At 29.2% G+C, this 19236-nt stretch overlaps 3 protein-coding genes and 1 long non-coding RNA gene across 5 annotated transcripts; 2 read left to right on the forward strand and 2 right to left on the reverse strand.

The window, feature by feature from the left end:
- Positions 1 to 438: 438 nt before the first annotated feature.
- Positions 439 to 2422, reverse strand: LOC127260072 (ras-related protein RABA5b). Its single transcript, XM_051287733.1, has 2 exons — positions 1987 to 2422; positions 439 to 976 (listed from the first exon to the last, which is right to left on the reverse strand). The coding sequence occupies exons 1-2, from the start codon at positions 2312 to 2314 to the stop codon at positions 657 to 659; spliced, it is 648 nt and encodes a 215-aa protein (XP_051143690.1). The 5' UTR covers positions 2315 to 2422; the 3' UTR covers positions 439 to 656.
- A 5429-nt stretch (positions 2423 to 7851) lies between these two features.
- LOC127260073 (uncharacterized) lies at positions 7852 to 8533 on the forward strand. The gene is made up of 3 exons (XR_007840628.1): positions 7852 to 7922; positions 8070 to 8122; positions 8233 to 8533. It is a non-coding gene; the product is annotated as an uncharacterized LOC127260073 (long non-coding RNA).
- Positions 8534 to 11420: 2887 nt separating this feature from the next.
- On the reverse strand, positions 11421 to 14777 carry LOC127260160 (uncharacterized). 2 transcript variants are annotated; one of them, XM_051287852.1, is made up of 8 exons: positions 14604 to 14775; positions 14352 to 14511; positions 13817 to 13902; positions 13280 to 13392; positions 12936 to 13004; positions 12729 to 12838; positions 12586 to 12651; positions 11421 to 12043 (listed from the first exon to the last, which is right to left on the reverse strand). In XM_051287852.1, exons 1-8 carry the CDS (start codon positions 14696 to 14698, stop codon positions 11630 to 11632), a joined length of 1113 nt encoding a protein of 370 aa, XP_051143809.1. In that variant the 5' UTR covers positions 14699 to 14775; the 3' UTR covers positions 11421 to 11629. The 2 variants fall into 2 exon arrangements, with proteins under 2 accessions (XP_051143809.1, XP_051143810.1); XM_051287853.1 differs by lacking the exon at positions 13280 to 13392 and having other exon boundaries at positions 12729 to 12834; positions 14604 to 14777.
- Positions 14778 to 15094: 317 nt separating this feature from the next.
- LOC127260139 (40S ribosomal protein S16) lies at positions 15095 to 15761 on the forward strand. The gene has a single exon (XM_051287821.1). It carries the CDS (start codon positions 15153 to 15155, stop codon positions 15588 to 15590), a length of 438 nt encoding a protein of 145 aa, XP_051143778.1. The 5' UTR covers positions 15095 to 15152; the 3' UTR covers positions 15591 to 15761.
- The last annotated feature ends 3475 nt before the right edge of the window (positions 15762 to 19236 follow it).

A 19236-nucleotide genomic window follows, 5' to 3' on the forward strand; every position in this document is an offset into this window, starting at 1 on the left:
TTATAATATAGTATTACATACATAAATATATTGAATGATTATAATTAGCGAATCTGGTTTATTAAATTTTTACACTTGGTAACAATTTATTAAAATAGTTGGGGGAGAACTTTGCTATTTAAAATTCAAAACACTGCCATTTTGTTTTGATTAATGTCTAAAAAATTAAAATTTACTTTTTGTATTTACGTACACGCGGCATGCGTGGGTGACAAGTTAGTTTTGGTCTATGCTTCCAGACTGGCCAAAGTTGATCTGGAATCTATATATTTTTTCAAATAGTTTGATGATAGTGCTATCAAAGAATTTTGCAGAACAAATTGATCATATAGATTGAATTATTTAAAAAAAATAAAAAAGTGTTATAATTTCATATATCTAGAACTATAAAATCTAATTCGCATTCCAAATGCCATAGAATCATTGTCATACCAATACTAGAGAAAACCTTCAAATACATATATGTAAGTAATAAATTAATACGGCTGCAATAAAACTATTACATGGTTCCCAGGTTTATTGCCCAAAATAAACAACACACAAACAACCAGCAAAACTTTAAAAAGCTGGCCACAAGACAACAATAAATACAAGCAGATAAAAATCTCCCAAAGCCTTAACCATCAACAAAACAAAACAAAACAGACATCAAAGAATTACCTCGAACAGCACGAGAGCGCGCCCGAATTCTGCTTTGAAAGGTCGACCTCCTTCGCCAGGTTCACCCTATCGACAGATAACTCAGCCTTGTAAGAATCGGAGTTGAGGATTTTCCGGCTAACCTTCTCGTAGATCTCACGTATAACAATCTCGAATGCCTTGTTCACATTAGTGGAGTCGAGGGCAGATGTCTCGATGAAGAACAGCCCTTCTTCTTCCGCCAGCGTTTTGCCCTCCTCCACGCTCACCTGCCTGATGTCCTCTAAGTCGCATTTGTTCCCCACGAGCATTCTTGCGACTGTAGTGTCGCAATGGGCTGTGTGTTCAGTTTATGGAAAAACATATAGATAGATCAGTCAATAAAGTTGATAGGAAATGGGATTGAATTTCTTTAACAGCAAAATTTGAAGCTGTTTTATTTCACTCATATAACTATCTGGTTTAGTTCATCCACCATATTGAACACTATCGTTTATTCGATGCATCCTATATTAGAGTAAAATAAGTACATAAATCATTGATAAAATGATCAAACACGATTAAAAAAGTATCACAAAAACAAGCCTAACCATGCCTTTTACCTTAATGTGAACCTAAGCATTGCTCGATGAATCAGTTATCTTAAAATTTTCTTATCAATCTCACACTTTCTGTATCTTAAAGTTGTCTCTCTCATATGCTGTTTCACAAGTTCATGCATCATTTACACTCTACTTATATCGAAAACTTCCATTGAAACCCTTTTCTTGGATGAAACCATGATGTGTCATCAGTGAGTAGTATAATAACACCAAAAGTCAATAAATTTTGGGGTAAATCTTCTAGCAATAGCCCTAACATATAAGAAAGAAGATCAAAAAGGCATTTGTTTCCATAATCTTTGTACGAAGTGATAAACACGATTATATATTGCGAAAATAAGGTTGCGTGAAACTACATTATGAAGGAGCACAGTACACTAAAGCAAATGCAAGTATAGAGAAATTAACAAATCGAGTTAGAATTCGACTTCGGTTGGTAATTTCCAAACTACAAACTTGCACAACCCTATATTCAAAATTCCTCAGCTTTACATTTTACTAAACTCACGTCCACAGGTTAGCAGGACAACATAGATGATAATGATTGGAAATGATGATGATGAATGCAATGCAGAGCAGCAAAATGGAGCATTTCTACTCATCATTCCGAGAATTAACCTAAAGCTAAACCAAACCAATCAGCATTACCAACATAGATTAACAATTCCAAAAAACAAGTACAACACCACATAGAAGCTTCAATACTCTGAGAAAACAGAAATCGGATCTAAACTCCAACACTTACTGTTAAGCTCGTCGAGCCATCGCTTGATGCTTTCGAAGGTCGTCTTCCTGCTGATATCGTAAACCACCAGCGCCCCCACCGCGCCGCGGTAATAAGCAGAGGTTACCGCGCGGAATCGCTCCTGGCCGGCGGTATCCCACACCTGCGCCTTCACCTCCTTCCCGTCGACCTCCACGACCTGCGTCTGGAACTCCACACCGATTGTCGCCTTGGAGTTGTGGTCGAACTCATCCCGAGCAAATCGCGACAGCAGATTCGATTTCCCCACCGCTGAATCGCCGATAATCACTATCTTGAACAGGTACTCCTCCCCACCCTCCTCCGCCATCGGTGAAATTCGATTCCGGCGTTTGAGCTTCCTCAAATGTGTGAATCTGCGTGAATAAGAACAAAAAAATAAACAAAAAACAAATGCTAAAGCTTTTCAATGGCGGTGTGGACTCACACACTCGCTGCGTAATTGAAGGCCAATGTTCTTCACATTAATCTACTGACAATCATTCTTTGACTTCCCGCACCGGATAGATCTACACCGTATATCTTCAATATAAACGGTTCAGATCTATCTGGCGTTCGGATCCCAGCCCTTTCCATTTTGTTGTGGGCCCTTAATTATTTTTTCCTTTTTCCATTTCTTAATTTACATTTTAGAATTTTGATATAATTGGCACGTCTATCAATAATTTGACGGTAAAATTATGGTTTAATTTTTTAGGTTATTAATTATTCCGCATTTTAGTAACAACAATAATAAGCGTGTTTATTCAATACATTTTAGAGCGATTGTTAATTAATGTTATTAAAAAATATATTATATTAATACAATATAATATATATCATATTTATATTCATTTACAAAAATTATAATTTAGTATAAGATTCTTTTTAATACCTGGAATAATAAAAAATATATTCAAAAATAAAGGCTAAACAAGTAAAATAATAATATGAACACAAATATATTTCATATTCTTTTAAAAATATTCTTATGTATATATATTAGCTTTTCCGGAAATTTGTGATTGGGTACACGTGGACACGGCGTAGAGCGGAAGGCACTAATCGGACGGTTGGAATTAATTGCACCATGTGATCTAATTAATTATTGAATTTGTAGTCCAACAACATTTTTAATGGGTGCGATAATGGTGCACGTAGTTTTTGGGATTCTTGCTTTTTATTTGAATTTTAAATTTTTATTTAATAGTATTTAAATTAAAAATTTTATAAAAATAAATAATGTACTTATTTTTAATAATTGTAGATTGAATGGTAAAACAATAGTTTATGAAAGTAACCAAACAAACCCCTAAAGAGTGATACATTTCATTTTTATTTTTTATTTTTTTTATGTGGTGATGCTAAATTTTAGAATATTAACTATTGTGATTTTTATTTTTTTTTGTATTATCTTTTTATAATTTTGGTGATAGAAACTAGCAAAATTGACATTTCACATTACTTACAAACATAACATTCACAAAATTGATATGTCGCCAACACAATAATTCATTTTTTAAATGTAAACTAATTATTTGATATCTTATTTTAAAATAAATAGTTGTATTTATTTATAAAATTTGAATATAAAATATTTGTTTAATCTATTTCTTTCCATCCGTCAAAATTATGTCAGTATTTTCTTATGTCCATTAAACTTATGTATATTATATATTTAGTAATTTTGTCCCTATTTTTTATCCCACCACATTTTTATCAATCCATTAGGGTGTGTTTGTTTGGGGGTCTGGATTTTGAGCTGAGATTTGAATAGTAAAAATTTTGAATTTGAATAGTTATATGATGTGATATAAATAGGTGATGATGTGATGTTTTGAATGTAAAATTGATTTTTAGTATAATATAAAAAATAAAAAATAGGTGTTTGATTTGATATTTTTGGGGGGAAAATTTTGGATGAATAGTAGGATTTTGTTAAAAACCTACAAACGAACACACCCTAATAAAACTTTTACAATATTTTCATTTTATTTTTTTATTTACTATACTTTAATTTATATTATTATTTATTAATATTTGTGCCCAACAAAAATTATACTACCTCTGTCCCATAAGAGTATCACGAGTTTTTTGTGCATTGATCTTTAAATATTAATTATTATATAAATACGTAGTACAAATCATGACAAAAATATCTCAATGACAGTTGTGAAGTAAAATGACACAAAAGACAAATGATACCGGTTTTATGGGACGGAGATAGTATAATTGTTTCCAACTAAGGAAGTAAATATTTTGAATATAGCCTAATTATTTTAATATAATATTTTAAATAAAAAAATAATAAGTTTTAAATGCCATAATTTTAAAAAAAAAAAAAAGTTAAAAAAATTACAAAAATAAATTTGGAAATTATAAATGAAACAATATAAACGTATGTATTTGCAATAAAATAATAAAATAAAATAAACAAACACACACACAAATGAACAAACCTCTATGAGGCTTGGATGATTTTGACACAAAGAAAATTGAATTGATGGATGATCCCAAATGGACCACAATTTGCAGCCCTTACGAAATGAAATGGTTGCTTTTATTTTTAGCCATTTATTTAAATAAATAAATATATATATTTATATATGTCCATTTTCTTATCTCTCTCTAACACACACCGTTGACACCAATGATAAATTAAGGGTGTGTTCGGTTGTAAGAGTTTTACAAAATTTTACTATTCATCCCATTTTTTCCCCCCAAAAAACATCAAATTAAACACCTATTTTTTATTTTTTATATTATACTAAAAATAAATTTTACATTCAAAACATTACATCAACACTTATTTATATCATATCATACAACTATTCAAATTTAAAATTTTTATTATTCAAATCCCAACTCAAAATCCAAACCCCCAAACGAACACACCCTAAATAAAAATGATTCAATTTTTAGCAAAAAGGTGTACTACTATGGTCATTTTGCCCATTCCTCGTTGTTGTTGTTTTATTATTATTATTATTATTATTATTATTATTATTATTATTATTATGTGGGAATCCATAGCCGCTACTAAAGAGTGCACACTGAGTAAACTTCCGACCGAACCTAATATCCTGCAAATCAAATTTGACGGAAAAATCACGCTAGACGAACCATATGTTGCAAGTGACCTGAGGCGACGGTGGTTTGAACCCACACTAGACATATATATATATATATATTATTAAAATCAAGAAATTTGTAACAAATAAGTATTAAATAAATAAAAATAAATGGGAATTGAATTGAGTGAGTATTGAGGGCGTGAAGAAAATGAATGAATGTCAACAATGCTGCAATAATGGGGACAATTTAGCCGTTACCTACTCTACATTGTTTCATTAATTAAACCATATATAGAATGGTCTTCACTCTTCACCCCTATATTCAATAGCTACCCTTAATTTTATTTTATATAATTTTAAAATTGACAAAATTATTTATAATTCGGATTTGAAAAGTCCGCATAATTCACTCTAGTAATTTAGAAATTGAATGAGACTCTCTTCCGTTATATTTAAAAATATTGCATAGAAATTCCTAAAAAATATATATATTTTGTGCAATTCTTTTTTTAAAACACATGGGTGATTTATGAAATTTTGAAATCACGACAAAGAATGATGCTGATTTTTAAAATAATACGTTGGTACAAACAATTTTGCCAAATTTTAAAATAAGTAAAATTTTGAATAGTTTTTGATTTGATATTTTATAAAAATAAAATATTTATATTCATTTTCTATGATGTTTTTTCTTAAAAAATTACTATTAATCGATAGTGTGTAAGTGTCCTTTTTTTAATTATTTTATATATATATATATTTATATATACTCATATCACATCTAAATACTTATTTTTTTTCAATTTTTAATTCTTATTTATTTATTAAATCTCAAAAGTATATAAATACAACCATACATTGTTTTATATTTAATCCAATATATATAAAATAAATAAATATGGAAAACTAGCTAAAGGGGTATTTTATTTGTATTTTAAACAAAAATCGAATTTCATTTAGTTATTTTTTTTTTATTTTTTTTATTTAATCGGAAAGATACAAATAGAGTATTTTTCACTCGCAAACATCACACCAAAGACCTAAGAAATTTAGAATGGCTTCTCCAATGATAAGTCATATTTTCACCCCTAGAGATTACCATAAAAAATATTTACACAATAAAATACAATTTAAATTAAAATTCACCAAATATTATGCAATGACATTTCAATCTTCAATAATACTGACGTGATGCCCTTGTAGATCTTATTTACTAGCTATGATTTAAAACATTTAAAATTAATTATTATGGTCTTAAAGTATTTTAAAATATAAATTTACAATTATTAACTACACTTCATTTTATATGGCTAGGTTTATTAATTTATTATGTTACAGGAGCGTAGATTTGAAATGATTTATTTTATTTAATATAAGTATTATATTACAAAATAAGTATTAATTTCTTAAATCTTATTTTGTAGGTCTAATATTATTTGTGAATTATAATATAAATTTAAATTTAGATAAAAGATGGTACAATAATCCAATATGTTACTATATTATGATAGAAACGCATATTGCATGTTAATACAGCGCTAAAGTACATAGTGAATATTTTTTCAATAAATAAAAATTAAATCTAGATACCGTTATAATGTACTGATTAGAGCTAATCAATGTATATAATGTAAATTTATTTTTTTATTATTATTTTTTATTTTTTATTTATTATTATTTTTTTTTTTCTCTGTAGTGTGTTTTTTGGCATTTTCAATGGTGGATTCAATTTAAAGATACAGAATCCTATAAAAGGATACGAAATATCCCGAGTTGTCCTTATATATAGGCCTAGGTAGCAAGGCACGGGTAGTGCAATTTTAAGGCACATGCATGATCCTATATATATATATATATATATATATATATAAGGTAAAAATGAAAAATAAATTTTATTTACATCATGAGCTTATTTATATTTTGACATATGTATATATATCAAAATTTTATTATTTTGTTCATATATCATTTTTTATTTTAGTAAAATTTGATTTTCTTTTTTTATTAATCTTTGTATTGTACGTGTTATCATAATAGGTAAATGCCACATGCAAATGGTTATGTTTAAACAAATTTTTTTTTTTAAAAAAAATTATATTATTTATTAATAATAATTTTTTAAAAATATATATATAAATTATAATATTATTTTTTACAAAATATTATATTAAAAAGACAGAGAAGTACATATTTGTTTTTTTGTATTTTGACGTGTTTGACATTTTAATATGTTTTTTTTTTAAAAAAAAGTATATATATAAATTTATTTGATGTAATATAAATATATAATTAATTTGATATTTTACATAAAAAAAACTATATATAATATATATTAAATGAAAAAATAAATATTTTTTTTTTATTATTTTTGAGAAAAATTAAATTTCTGTAAATATTAAGTAAAAAGAAGGTATAGAAAACACAACCAAATCCAACATAACATTTTTCGATACTTGCATGCACATATTTTATACTCCTTCCGTTCCAAAACTATAGTTTGGGTTGTGTTTGACACGAGATTTAAGAAATATTGATATTATATTAATAGTGGGTAAAAAATACGAATAAAAAGACTTTTTTGTCCTTGTGAGTGTATTAGTGTAAAAAGTAGTGGAAATTGTGTAATAATAATAATGTAAAAGTAATGATAATTTTACAATGGTATAGTTATTTATGAGGATGAAATTATTGTTTTGGGACGGATAAAAATGGTAAACAGAACTATTGTATTGGGACGGAGAAAATATATATATATATGTCATAGTTGTTCCCTTTGGTTCATTTTTGAAATGGAGAAATTCTTAAAGTATCCATTTATTAAATTGCTTCTCTTTCACTTACTAATTTGTGCATCAGTAGTTCAAGGTATCTGTCTTAATTTCATCTTTCCTTTCTTCATTTTTTGCAATTATTTCTAATACAAAATTTATTACAATTTCTTCAATTTTATATACTCATCCATACTTATAATTAATTACAAATTATTATTATTACTTCCTTTTATATCATCAGGATTTAATGTTCGCATGTCACTCAACGATTCTCCCAAAAGTTTCAACAATAAGGTTTCATTCTAAGTTTTCGAAATCCTAAAACTGTTGTTTTTTTTTTTTTGGAAACATATATATATATAGCTCTAATTAGTTGTCGTTATTACAAAAATATATATTCTTAGGATTATTCGAAGAGATTATTGATCGGATCAGTGGCGCCGGCGTGCACTTACAACGAATGTCGTGGATGCAAATACAGATGCGTGGCCGAGCTCGTCCCTGTGGATGGTGACGACCCTTTCAATGCCCCATATCGCTACAAATGCATTTGTCGTCGATGGTAATCAATATTATTTTTATTATTTTTTTAAAAAAATAAAAATAAAATATAAGTTCTGTCAAGAATCTCGCATGGAATCTTTTAGGATTCTTAATTAGGACACTATTGAAAAAAAAAAGAAGATGTCTGATTTTTAGGGATTAATGGAGTGTAGTATCAATGTTGTTTCAAGATTTTGGATAAGAGTCTTCAATATTACTAAATTAAACATGTTTTTTTTTAGAGCTTATTTACTTGTCTTTTATTTTATTTTATTTTTTTACGCTACTCTATTAAGATACATTTTTATTATTATTTTTTTAAAAAAAGTATCAAATATAATACTCATATTCCACGTCAATGTGTCTATTAACGTTTTACACATAAATTAAAATATATATGCTAATATTTTCTATAGAAAAAATTAATTTTTTAAGTGCATGGGGGATAGTCAAATAAAAGTGTGACATTATGGTAATTATATATATATATATAAATTAAAGTATTTTATTGTTTGTGAGAAGATTACATTATCAAATTAAAAGATAGATATATTAATTAGGGACAACTCAAAATAACAAAATTGATACATTAATACATGGAATATTGTTGTTTTTGTTTAAACATTACATCAAATATATATTTTATTAGAAACTTTCAAAATGTAAAGTAATCCAAATACAACGTAAAAGTCTTAAGAACCTGAGATGAGAATATTTTATTATTAGTACTATTTAAATCCATCTCAAAGTTATGACAAAAGTCTATTAATTTTTTACTTAATAATTGTGTTTATAATATATTGTGCTAAAAATTATACTTTTTTATGCCCATTTTTTTTACATATAAAAAATCCTTACATTATTATTATTATTATTATTATTATTATTATTATTATTAGTCTTGCTTTAAATTAACAAATATTTTTTGCCCAAAAGGCAAGAATTGTTTTACCAACTAATATGGCAATATAATATAAATTTTCAAATTAAAAAATAAAAAATTTAAAATTTAAAATTAACATTTTGGGCCAGAGGATTTCTTAATTAATCATGCGTGCGGCTGCTTAATTAATTGTTTTTGTTATTGTTACGTTATCATTGTTACTTTAATTATTAACACATTATTCTTATTCTTATTCTTACTACTATTTAATCACCAAAATATTTAATGACTAAAAAATAACAGTAATAGCTAATCACTATTAACTTAAAATAAAACATATATATATATATTCATTCACTTTCTTATTTAATCACTATTAACTAAAAAAACTTACAATAAAACAGCAACGCATTTTGACTAAACATAATAATATAATATAAAATATATATTCCGATAGCGTGTTATATAATTTTACATAACATAATAAATTATTGTTTTTTACAAAATAATAATAATAATAATAAAAAAAAAAAATATACTTATACAAATCAATTGTTCGCAGCCGTGTTAGTTTTATTTTTATTTATTCTCTCCAAATTCATTTAGACTCCATAAGTGCCTTTTCAAAATAAATGAAATAAAATGACCCCCTAAAAAAGGAATGCATTTACATATTACAACATTTTATTTTTTAATTGCTTTATAAATAAATAAAAAGCAAAAAGTAGAAGTCCCTCCATCCCATCCCAGTTGATGCAATGATGGCAGTAACAAATAATTAAATATCGGCATTAATGAATAATGATTCACTCTAATAATAATCACTTTACTCATTTCATTCTAATCCCATCCATCCCCACGCTCTTCTTCTATAAATTCCATCCCCAAACACAAAACACAAACCCTACAAATTCAATACATTACAAATTAATTAATTATATGGGGTTTATCGCCGGACGTACGCGGCGGCGGCGGTCGATCCGGCTGGGCCAGCGGCGGAGAGGGTTCTGGATGGGCGGCCGGCGGGCGGTGCAGTGGGTGGTCACCGCCAAAGCCTTCCGAGTGCTGAGGAAACTGGTGGCGGAATTGGCCGCCGACCGCCGTCTTGTGGAGGGGTACTGCTGGTACTTGCCATTGCTGCGCCCTTATATATTTCCCTTGTGTTAAAACTATTTTGTCAGCTCCCGGGACCTCAGCACCAACGTCATTTTTTTTTTTTGTATATTGTGAATGTGTTTCTATGCCAATATTACTCAAAATAACATTAAATATATATATATATATATCATTTCATGCTATATAAATAAACTTAACATTTTATGTTATACTTGCCGGTGCGTTTGTCTGGGTGTTTGTTTGGGAGTTTGAATTTTGAGTTGGGATTTGAATAGTAAAAATTTTGAATTTGAATAGTTGTATAATGTGATATAAATAGAAGTTGATGTGATATTTTAAATGTAAAATTAATTTTTAATATAATATAAAAAATAAAAAAATAGGTGTTTGATTTGATGTTTTTTTGGAGAAAAAATTGAATGAATAGTAAAAATTTTGCAAAATCTTGCAAACGAACACACCCTTCCTTTGTCTAGAAAGTATACATATTTCTATTTTGAAACGAACTATCATTTTACTAAATACCTCATTTTTTCCACAAATACTCGTACTTTATATTACATCATTAGTTTTATACGGACAAAAATATCATTACACTACTTTTACCATTCACTATAATTAAAATACTATTATCTCTTAAACTCCGCACCAAAAATAAATGAATACTTTTTGCTTGGCCCGAAGAAATATTATATTTCATCATTTTTTCGGTTCTTGCTAAATATCCAATTTTAGAAATTGCGCTATAGCGAATGGGCCAATAGGCAACTCGAAGAAATACACAAGTTTGAAATATAGTCATTATTAAATAATCATATATTAATATTAAAATAATAACCTACAAAAGCACATTACGTTTTGCTAACAAAACAACATTACGTGCAGATCAAAAGAAGCCCTTAATAAGAATTCTTAGATACATATATCAAGGCCAAAAAAAAAAAAAGGAAGAATAATCACAAATATATTTCAATAGTGTGCTCATTTTATTATATAATATATATATTATTTCATTATTATTAAATAGAACAACTATGTTACTAAAAAATAAAACAAAATAAAATCCCACGTGACACATATAATACAGCTCAAAATCTTAAAAGTTTTACACACCTGAACTAAGTAACTTAGCTTATGCACACAAACATTAATTACCACAGAAGAGGCATAGATGCTTTCATTTTCAAAATGCAACGTTGTATTCTAAAATATGCTCATGCCCACACAACAAAAATCATATAAGGGAAGAAGCTATCCGATTACCTTCTACCGAAGTACGAGAATAGCGTCGGCTGTTTATCATTTGCACCCTTGCTTCTTTTCGAAACCCGATGCTTTTCGGTTTCATTACCATGTTGCTTCCCTTGATCACCAGAAAATTCTCCACGACCGCGTTTGTCTGATTTATGGGGAGATAGAGAAGCATGAACCTCTTGTGTCCCACATTCCTGTTTCACAGAATCCTGATTAATGTTTTCGATAAGTTCATCCTTTATTCCGATGTCCTCAAGAGTAAATTGGCCTTCATCTTCCTCTTTGATCCTTGTTGGTTCGTTAGCTTCAACAGGCTCGTCCTTTGTTGTTATTTCATGCTTTGGCTGCTGTGGTGCGCAGGATTCTTTCCGAGAGAAGAATTGAGATATTGATTTTGTTTCTTCTTTTCGCACTTGTACCTGTTGACAGAAGTGCAAACTTTGGCCTTAACTGGAGCATCGCAGTAACTCCCAATGTTTAGGATGAAATCAAAGAACAGAATTACATCACGTGTTATAATGAAGGAAAGAACTCCATCGAGTTTGATCTTATTCCAGAAATAGGGACAAAATATATTTTAGCAAACATGTGTGTAAATATATATATATATATATGTTCACGATGGCGGACAATCCAACCAACTTTTAGTTTTCACACTACAATTATTTTCGACAGATTCACATTGTCAAAACAGTTGGACAGGATTCTTTTTTATTTTCCAAATTAGTTGAAAACCACTTTAGCAGTCGATTATTTATATTCAATAACTTGGGGTTAGTTCATTTGTGCTTCAAACCTATTTTGCAATATTTTAAACAAACATTTTCACTCCAACATTAAACCGAAACACTATTTTCACCTCAAAAACATTGAAACCCTAAAAACAAAAAACAAAAAACACAACTAAATACTTAGATAAAAAATAAAAAATAAAAAAAATATATATATATATAATATTTACCTCCTTGATGCACTCTGGCCCATCAAAAGAAAGCTTACCCATAGCTGTTGTCACCGGGTACCAGGCCTGCCACAGTAGTGTAATGTGAAATCTCACAAATTAGATCTCAAGCATATTCCCCAAACATAAAATGAGGTCCTTACCAAATCTGTATCTTCATATGGTTTTAAAAGTTTGTCATGATTGGATGAGGATGAATCATTCAGCCAGTAGTCTATTGATTCTTTGTTGCCCAAGACAACAGGCATCCTGTCTATTACAAGTCATAATTTATCAAATATGACATAGTTTCAATCTACATAAACAGCAGCATTTAGATTTTGTGCTCGAACTGTTAGGTAAATACAGACCATGGAGCCATTCCAAAGATGATGATGATGACGAAGTTGTGATAATTGTGAATGTGTACATAGTTTCCCCTGCATGAGTCAATCAAATGGTAAATATGTTGAAAACAAGCAACTTCAGTACAAGAATTTGCAATTGAAGGGCAATTATGGAAGAGCAAACAAATTTCTTATAGCAACCATCAAGTCTCCAGGAATGAAATGAGTTCACATTAAAAATGTACAGATATAAGCAACATTTTAATGGAAGTGGTGACAAATGATTTGGCAAACATAAGGACATCATCAAGGAAAAATTGATAACATGATGGATTCTGGTTAGTTAAAAATGTAATTGAACGGATCACCTTCTGAATTCTTCCAGCAATCAAATAGTGCAGCAAAAACCATGGGACGACCATCCTTAAAGTGTATGTAGTAAGGTTGCTTTCTAGACCCATCTTTTTTCCATTCATAAAATCTGAGCGTATAAATGATGTAAGTATAACATCTTAAAATTTTCATTTACTAGACTGATAACTCAAACTATTTACAATTAAATTACGGGTATGGTGATAACTCAGCAAACATAATTTACAAGTCATACAACACTGGAGCAGGTAGGTCAAAGAAACTAAAAGGGCAATTATCAAAACGTAGTTTCCCAATAGAAGAAGCATTATAAATTATAGGGAAGAAAATGAAAATGGCCAACAATTCATGGAAAACCCTCTGTTGTTCCTCCAAATACCCAAACACTATATGGAAACAAAAGAAAACTTCTAACTTCCTGTACAGTGGTTGATTGCAGGAGGGAAGAAAATCAAGATAGAATGCCATTTAAGGAAACACAAGTGGAAATACTTAAAGAGAATGACTAATGCAAGCAATTGCACAATGCATACCCTTCAACAGATACCAAACATCTATTCTTAGGAAGTAGTCGGCGGAAAGAAGCCTTCTCTCGTAATGATTCAGATCGAGCATTAAACTGCCAAACATAGTATCATTAAAACAATATCAAGTGCAAGCGCCAACTGGAACCATAATTGAGATGAGATAAGCAAATTTCCACAGGGTCAGAAAGTTAAACATAAGTGTAATATAAAAGTAATTTTTATTGGCAAAAGTTTCATCCCAGTTGACATAGCATCATTAAAACAATATCAACAGCGAAAACAACAAAAATATAAATGTACTTGAGAAAGGATAAATTGATCTCTCGCCACCAAAAAGTTTACAATGTTTTTACGAATTCAACAATGTCTTAATCTTCAACCTGTAAGCATCCTTTTCCAATCCAATTTCAGTCAGTAAGTACAAAGCATTCTTCTGAAAGTGTAAACTGAATGATTATGAGCATCAACTAGAAAGTTAGGGTTAAAACTATAATCACGTTTCGGGGTGGAAAGAAACACAACTAGTTTAACTACTCATTACCATTCTAAAATGGTCGGGCTTCTCAGATTTCTTAGTGAAGCTGGGAACAAGCCCCCATTTCATGCAGTGAAGAACGACGCCGTTGCCATCTCCTCCTTCTTCGTCTCTCCGAACCACCGGAACGTTGAACCCCGGCGCAACGTTATACGACGGCCGAAACCTAAATAAGAAAACAACCGTTTTCCGCTTCAAATCAAGCGATTGACCTAACATAAAAATTCCTGAAACTCAAAAACTTGAAAACAGAGTTACTGGTCCATATGCAGGTGGCGGACGGAGCGGGCATCGAGACGGCATGCCCGAGTGAAGTCGTCCGGCCGGAGAGTGCACCGCGCTCTTCCGCACATCGACCTTGTTCTTCTTTGGGTCAACTGAGAGCGGGAAAGAAAGCGTGCAGACAAAACGTGGGAAAATGTGAACCGCCACAACACCGGTTTTCGCATTTTAATTATTTAGAATTTTCTAATACTAGTATTTATTAAAAAAAAAAAAAAAATTGTTCAAAAATATTAAATCAAATTATTTTTATTTTTTATATTAGAGTAAAAATAATTTATAGTTTAAAATATCAGCTATTTCAAAATACAAACCACCGAACAAACGCACTCTAAATTTTGCATTATTAAGTTTAGCGTCTGTTGGTCTTATTGGGCTAATAAGCTGCAATTGATTTAAGGGCCCAATAAGTGGTAGGGCCCAAAGAAAGAAAACCCTAATTCCCAAATAAAGCTAAAGATAATACGAAGACAGCGCCTCTCAGCATTGAACCCTAATAGACAAAGCTTCCTCGAGAGAACCACCATGGCGAAGCCGGCACCCGAATCCGTCCAATGCTTTGGGCGCAAGAAGACGGCGGTGGCTGTGACTCACTGCAAGCGCGGCCGAGGGCTGATAAAGATTAACGGAGTTCCGATCGAGCTCGTTCAGCCGGAGATTCTTCGGTACAAGGCGTTCGAGCCGATCCTCCTCGTTGGCCGCCACCGCTTCGCCGGCGTGGACATGAGAATCCGCGTGAAGGGCGGTGGCCACACCTCTCAGATTTATGCTATTCGTCAGTCTATTGCGAAAGCTCTCGTCGCCTTCTATCAGAAGTACGTTGACGAGCAGTCGAAGAAGGAGATTAAGGATATCCTCGTGAGGTACGATAGGACTTTACTGGTGGCAGATCCCAGGCGCTGTGAGCCGAAGAAGTTCGGAGGACGTGGTGCCCGCGCCAGGTTCCAGAAATCCTACCGTTAAAATGGTTCGTACTGTTTACGCTTTCATTTCGACAATTTCTTGCTGCTCGTTTGAATTTTGGTATTATTTCTGTTTTGAATCACATGCGACGGTTTTGGTTTTGAGACTTTCTTAATCGATGAACCATCCTTTTTCTAGTTATTTCCAATATCATTATTATTGTGTTTCGTACTCTGTCGTTTCATCTCCATCTTTTCCTGAGCTATGGTGTTCTGATTCCATGGTGTTTTTGGTATGCTTTGGGGTTTTGATTTTGGTGTTCTGCAAGTAAATTCAATAAATTATATTTTTGGTGTTCTGCAAGTATAGTTATGAATTGATTTTGTTTGAGGTTTGAGATATTTCCTCACCTAACTTCAAACAGAATGGATCATTTTTTCACATTAGCTTTATGGACCATTGTTATTACTCTGTGATCTTGATTTATATATGAAGCAATATTGATGTCATTAGTACATAATTTCAATATATAGCATTGTTGGATAAATAATGTTACATTATGAAACAACAATGGTGTGCTTAAAGTTCATAATTGTTCATGGAGGCATCTCATGAAGACAAACTTACAAAGGTGCCATATTGTATAGGGAGTATGTAAAGGATTTTGTTTGGTTTTGATTTGAAATTCGAGTTTTGATTTAAATGGTATTTTGATGTGATATTTTGTGAAAGGAAAAAATATCGATTAGTGTATTTTTTTGTGGGAAACATACGAAATGAATATTGTTGATTTTGATTTTAAATAATAAGCTCATTCGTGTTTTGAATGTGTAATGTGTATTAAGCCCTTTGCATATTGCAACTTCTTTCCATTCATGAGTTGGGGATGGCATGGCTTATGGCTGGGCAGAAGTATCGAATTGAACCGCTGAATTGAATCGAATTAAATTTTCGGTTAACTAAGCAAATTCAGTTGAATACAAATATTGCATATTTGATATTTATTCGGTTCAATTTTAGTTTTTCATATTTTTTCGATTTGGTTAATCCCGAATATATTTATATATTAATATTATTATATTTTAAAATTTGTATTAATAATTATATTCATTTCGGTTTCTATTCGGATATTTTAAGTATTTGTAAATATTTTCTATTTAATTATTATTATTATTATTTTTTTTTTAATTTTGGTTCTGTTTGAGTTATTTACAAATATTTTTGGTTAATCAAAATATTCGTTTCGGATATGATTTGCACTTTTGAGTATTTGTTTGGTTCATGTATCAAATATTGGTAAATATACGAACTGTCTCCGCCCTAACAAAGCTCGGCTGAATGGGCAGAGGAAAATACTTTATTGGAAAATACTTTATTTCAATTTAATAAGGTCGACATATACAATATATTCAAAAAACGATAAACATATTTAAAATGAGCATCTTCCATTGATGAAATATATGCCTAAGCCTTACAGTGTTGTGGCATGCTTGTGACTTTGCTTTTAGGGTGTGTTTGTTTGGGGTTTTGGATTTTGAATTGAGATTTGAACAGTAAAAATTTTGAATTTGAATAGTTGTATGATGTGATATAAATAAGTGTTGATGTGATGTTTTGAATGTAAAATTAATTTTTAGTATAATATGAAAAATAAAAAATAGGTGTCTGATTTGATATTTTTTGGGGGAAAAAAATTGGATGAATAGTATAAATCCAATCCAATAGAGTTTGACAATCATGTTTTCTGTTTTTTTTACACACGCACGCATGCACTCACAAAAATAATGAAATAATAACATAATTTTTTTGGCTTTGTTTTTCTTACTTCTCAAATGTTTTTTTTAAAATATTAATACACTATCCACATTTATTATTTTTATATTTGATTTCTATACTACATAAAAAAATAAATTAAAAATTCAATATTCTCACCAAATAAACACACCCTTTTAGATAAGTAACAAATTATAAATCAATAGTGAAAATAGAGTAAAAATATAACTAAATAAATATTTTCCCAATTCCAATTGCATGGTCTCAAAAGATATTTTTTAGTAAATAAGTATTATCTCGTGAATAAATTTGTATAGTGAAAATATCCAAGATACTACTCCAATAGTTTTAGTTAGATCCACAGATAAATATGAGATAATATTTATTTAAATAAAAATAAGAATTATGATAAATGTGTAGTTAAGTGGGACTACATATATCATAAATGAAAATAAATTATTTAAATCAGACAATTTTAAATAAAAACTACAAATATATTTGGGATGAATGTTTCTTCGTTTATTTTTATTTTTATTAGCTTATTTTTATTTTTATTTTTTAATATGATTTTTAATATATATTTGATCATTTCACAAAAAAATAACATTTAATAAAATATTACTATTTCTATGTAACGATACAATCTTTAGATATCACACTTAAAAAAAAAAAAAAAAAAAACCTTAAAAGAAAGACAAAACACTAACAAACAAATCCAAAGTATAAATTGCATTTGTTTATTTATTGGAGAAAGCAAAAAAAAAAAAAAAAAAAATCTTAAGTGCATAAGATATGAATTTTTAAAGAATATTTGAAATGAAATGTTTAAGATATCATGCCAAACTTATATCGAAATTGCAACCATATATGTGTGTGGTTTTTTTTTTTTTTTTTTAAATATTTTAGTTTAAGGTAATTGTATCAATAATATGTAAAATAATATTTTAAATTAAATTATTAATTTTTTATGAAATAATAAATTATTTATACAATTTTCATGTATGTATATATTTTATTTTGATTAATATTTATCAACAATTATATTAATAAAAAAATGTGACGACCAAACTGTTTGAACTTTGTGTAGATGAAAATTTTAGAGCTTTGAAATTTTTTGAAATATAAATAAGTTACATACATTTATTTACGTGGTACCTTATAAGAAAAAATAAATATTTGCTAATATTTAATATTAAATATGACTATAATAATAGTAATATGCATATAAAATCATACTGGTACTATACGAAAGTTTTAATATACCGAATTTCGGTATACCGAAATTTTCGGTACGGTACCGGTATATACCGTTTATATTGAAAATTTTAATTTCTGTACAATATTATACCAAAAATTTTGATTTCGGTAGATACCGATATATAACCGATTATACTGAAAATATAATTTTAAATTTCAAAATAATTAAAAAAATTAATAAATATCACTATTCTCCCCCACAAAAATATTATGAAAAAATAAATAAATTTTCAATAGTCCACGTATTTTTTGTTATGATTTTAAAAAAAATATTAATAATTATTATTTAATAAAAATAATATCGGTACAATATTATACCGAAATACCGAATTTTTCAAAAATTTATATCGATACCGTACCGAAATTTTCGGTATTTTTCGATACGATACTGTACGATAAATCGGTATTTCGGTATATTCGGTAAATTTCTCCATCTCTACTATTTACCCACTATCAATATAATATCAATATTTTTTAAATATCGCATCGAACGCAATTAAGACTATACTTTGGGACGGAGGGAGTATAAGATATGACGGTTCTAATAAATTAATATACTCCACCACTATTTAAAAAGCAAACGCATGAACAAATCAATAACGTATTATTGTTGTTACTTTCCACTTTATCACATGATGAACTGATGTCAGTATATATGGGAGTGGGTGTGGGGACC

The sequence above is a fragment of the Andrographis paniculata genome, unplaced genomic scaffold (assembly GCF_009805555.1).
Source record: "Andrographis paniculata isolate CXL003 unplaced genomic scaffold, ASM980555v1 Contig60END, whole genome shotgun sequence".
Classification (NCBI taxonomy): Eukaryota; Viridiplantae; Streptophyta; class Magnoliopsida; order Lamiales; family Acanthaceae; genus Andrographis; species Andrographis paniculata.

What these genes read in the sequence shown, in the direction of transcription:
- LOC127260160 (XM_051287852.1), bottom strand. Translation starts at nt 14,698, where the DNA reads ATGTGCGGAAGAGCGCGGTGCACTCTCCGGCCGGACGACTTCACTCGG. An exon ending in CATATGAAGATACAGATTTG is followed by an intron (nt 12,652 to 12,728) that starts GTAAGGACCTCA and finishes CTACTGTGGCAG; the next exon opens with GCCTGGTACCCGGTGACAAC. An exon ending in GGCCAGAGTGCATCAAGGAG is followed by an intron (nt 12,044 to 12,585) that starts GTAAATATTATA and finishes TTCTGTCAACAG; the next exon opens with GTACAAGTGCGAAAAGAAGA.
- LOC127260139 (XM_051287821.1), top strand. Translation starts at nt 15,153, where the DNA reads ATGGCGAAGCCGGCACCCGAATCCGTCCAATGCTTTGGGCGCAAGAAG.
- LOC127260072 (XM_051287733.1), bottom strand. Translation starts at nt 2,314, where the DNA reads ATGGCGGAGGAGGGTGGGGAGGAGTACCTGTTCAAGATAGTGATTATC. An exon ending in ATGGCTCGACGAGCTTAACA is followed by an intron (nt 977 to 1,986) that starts GTAAGTGTTGGA and finishes CTGAACACACAG; the next exon opens with CCCATTGCGACACTACAGTC.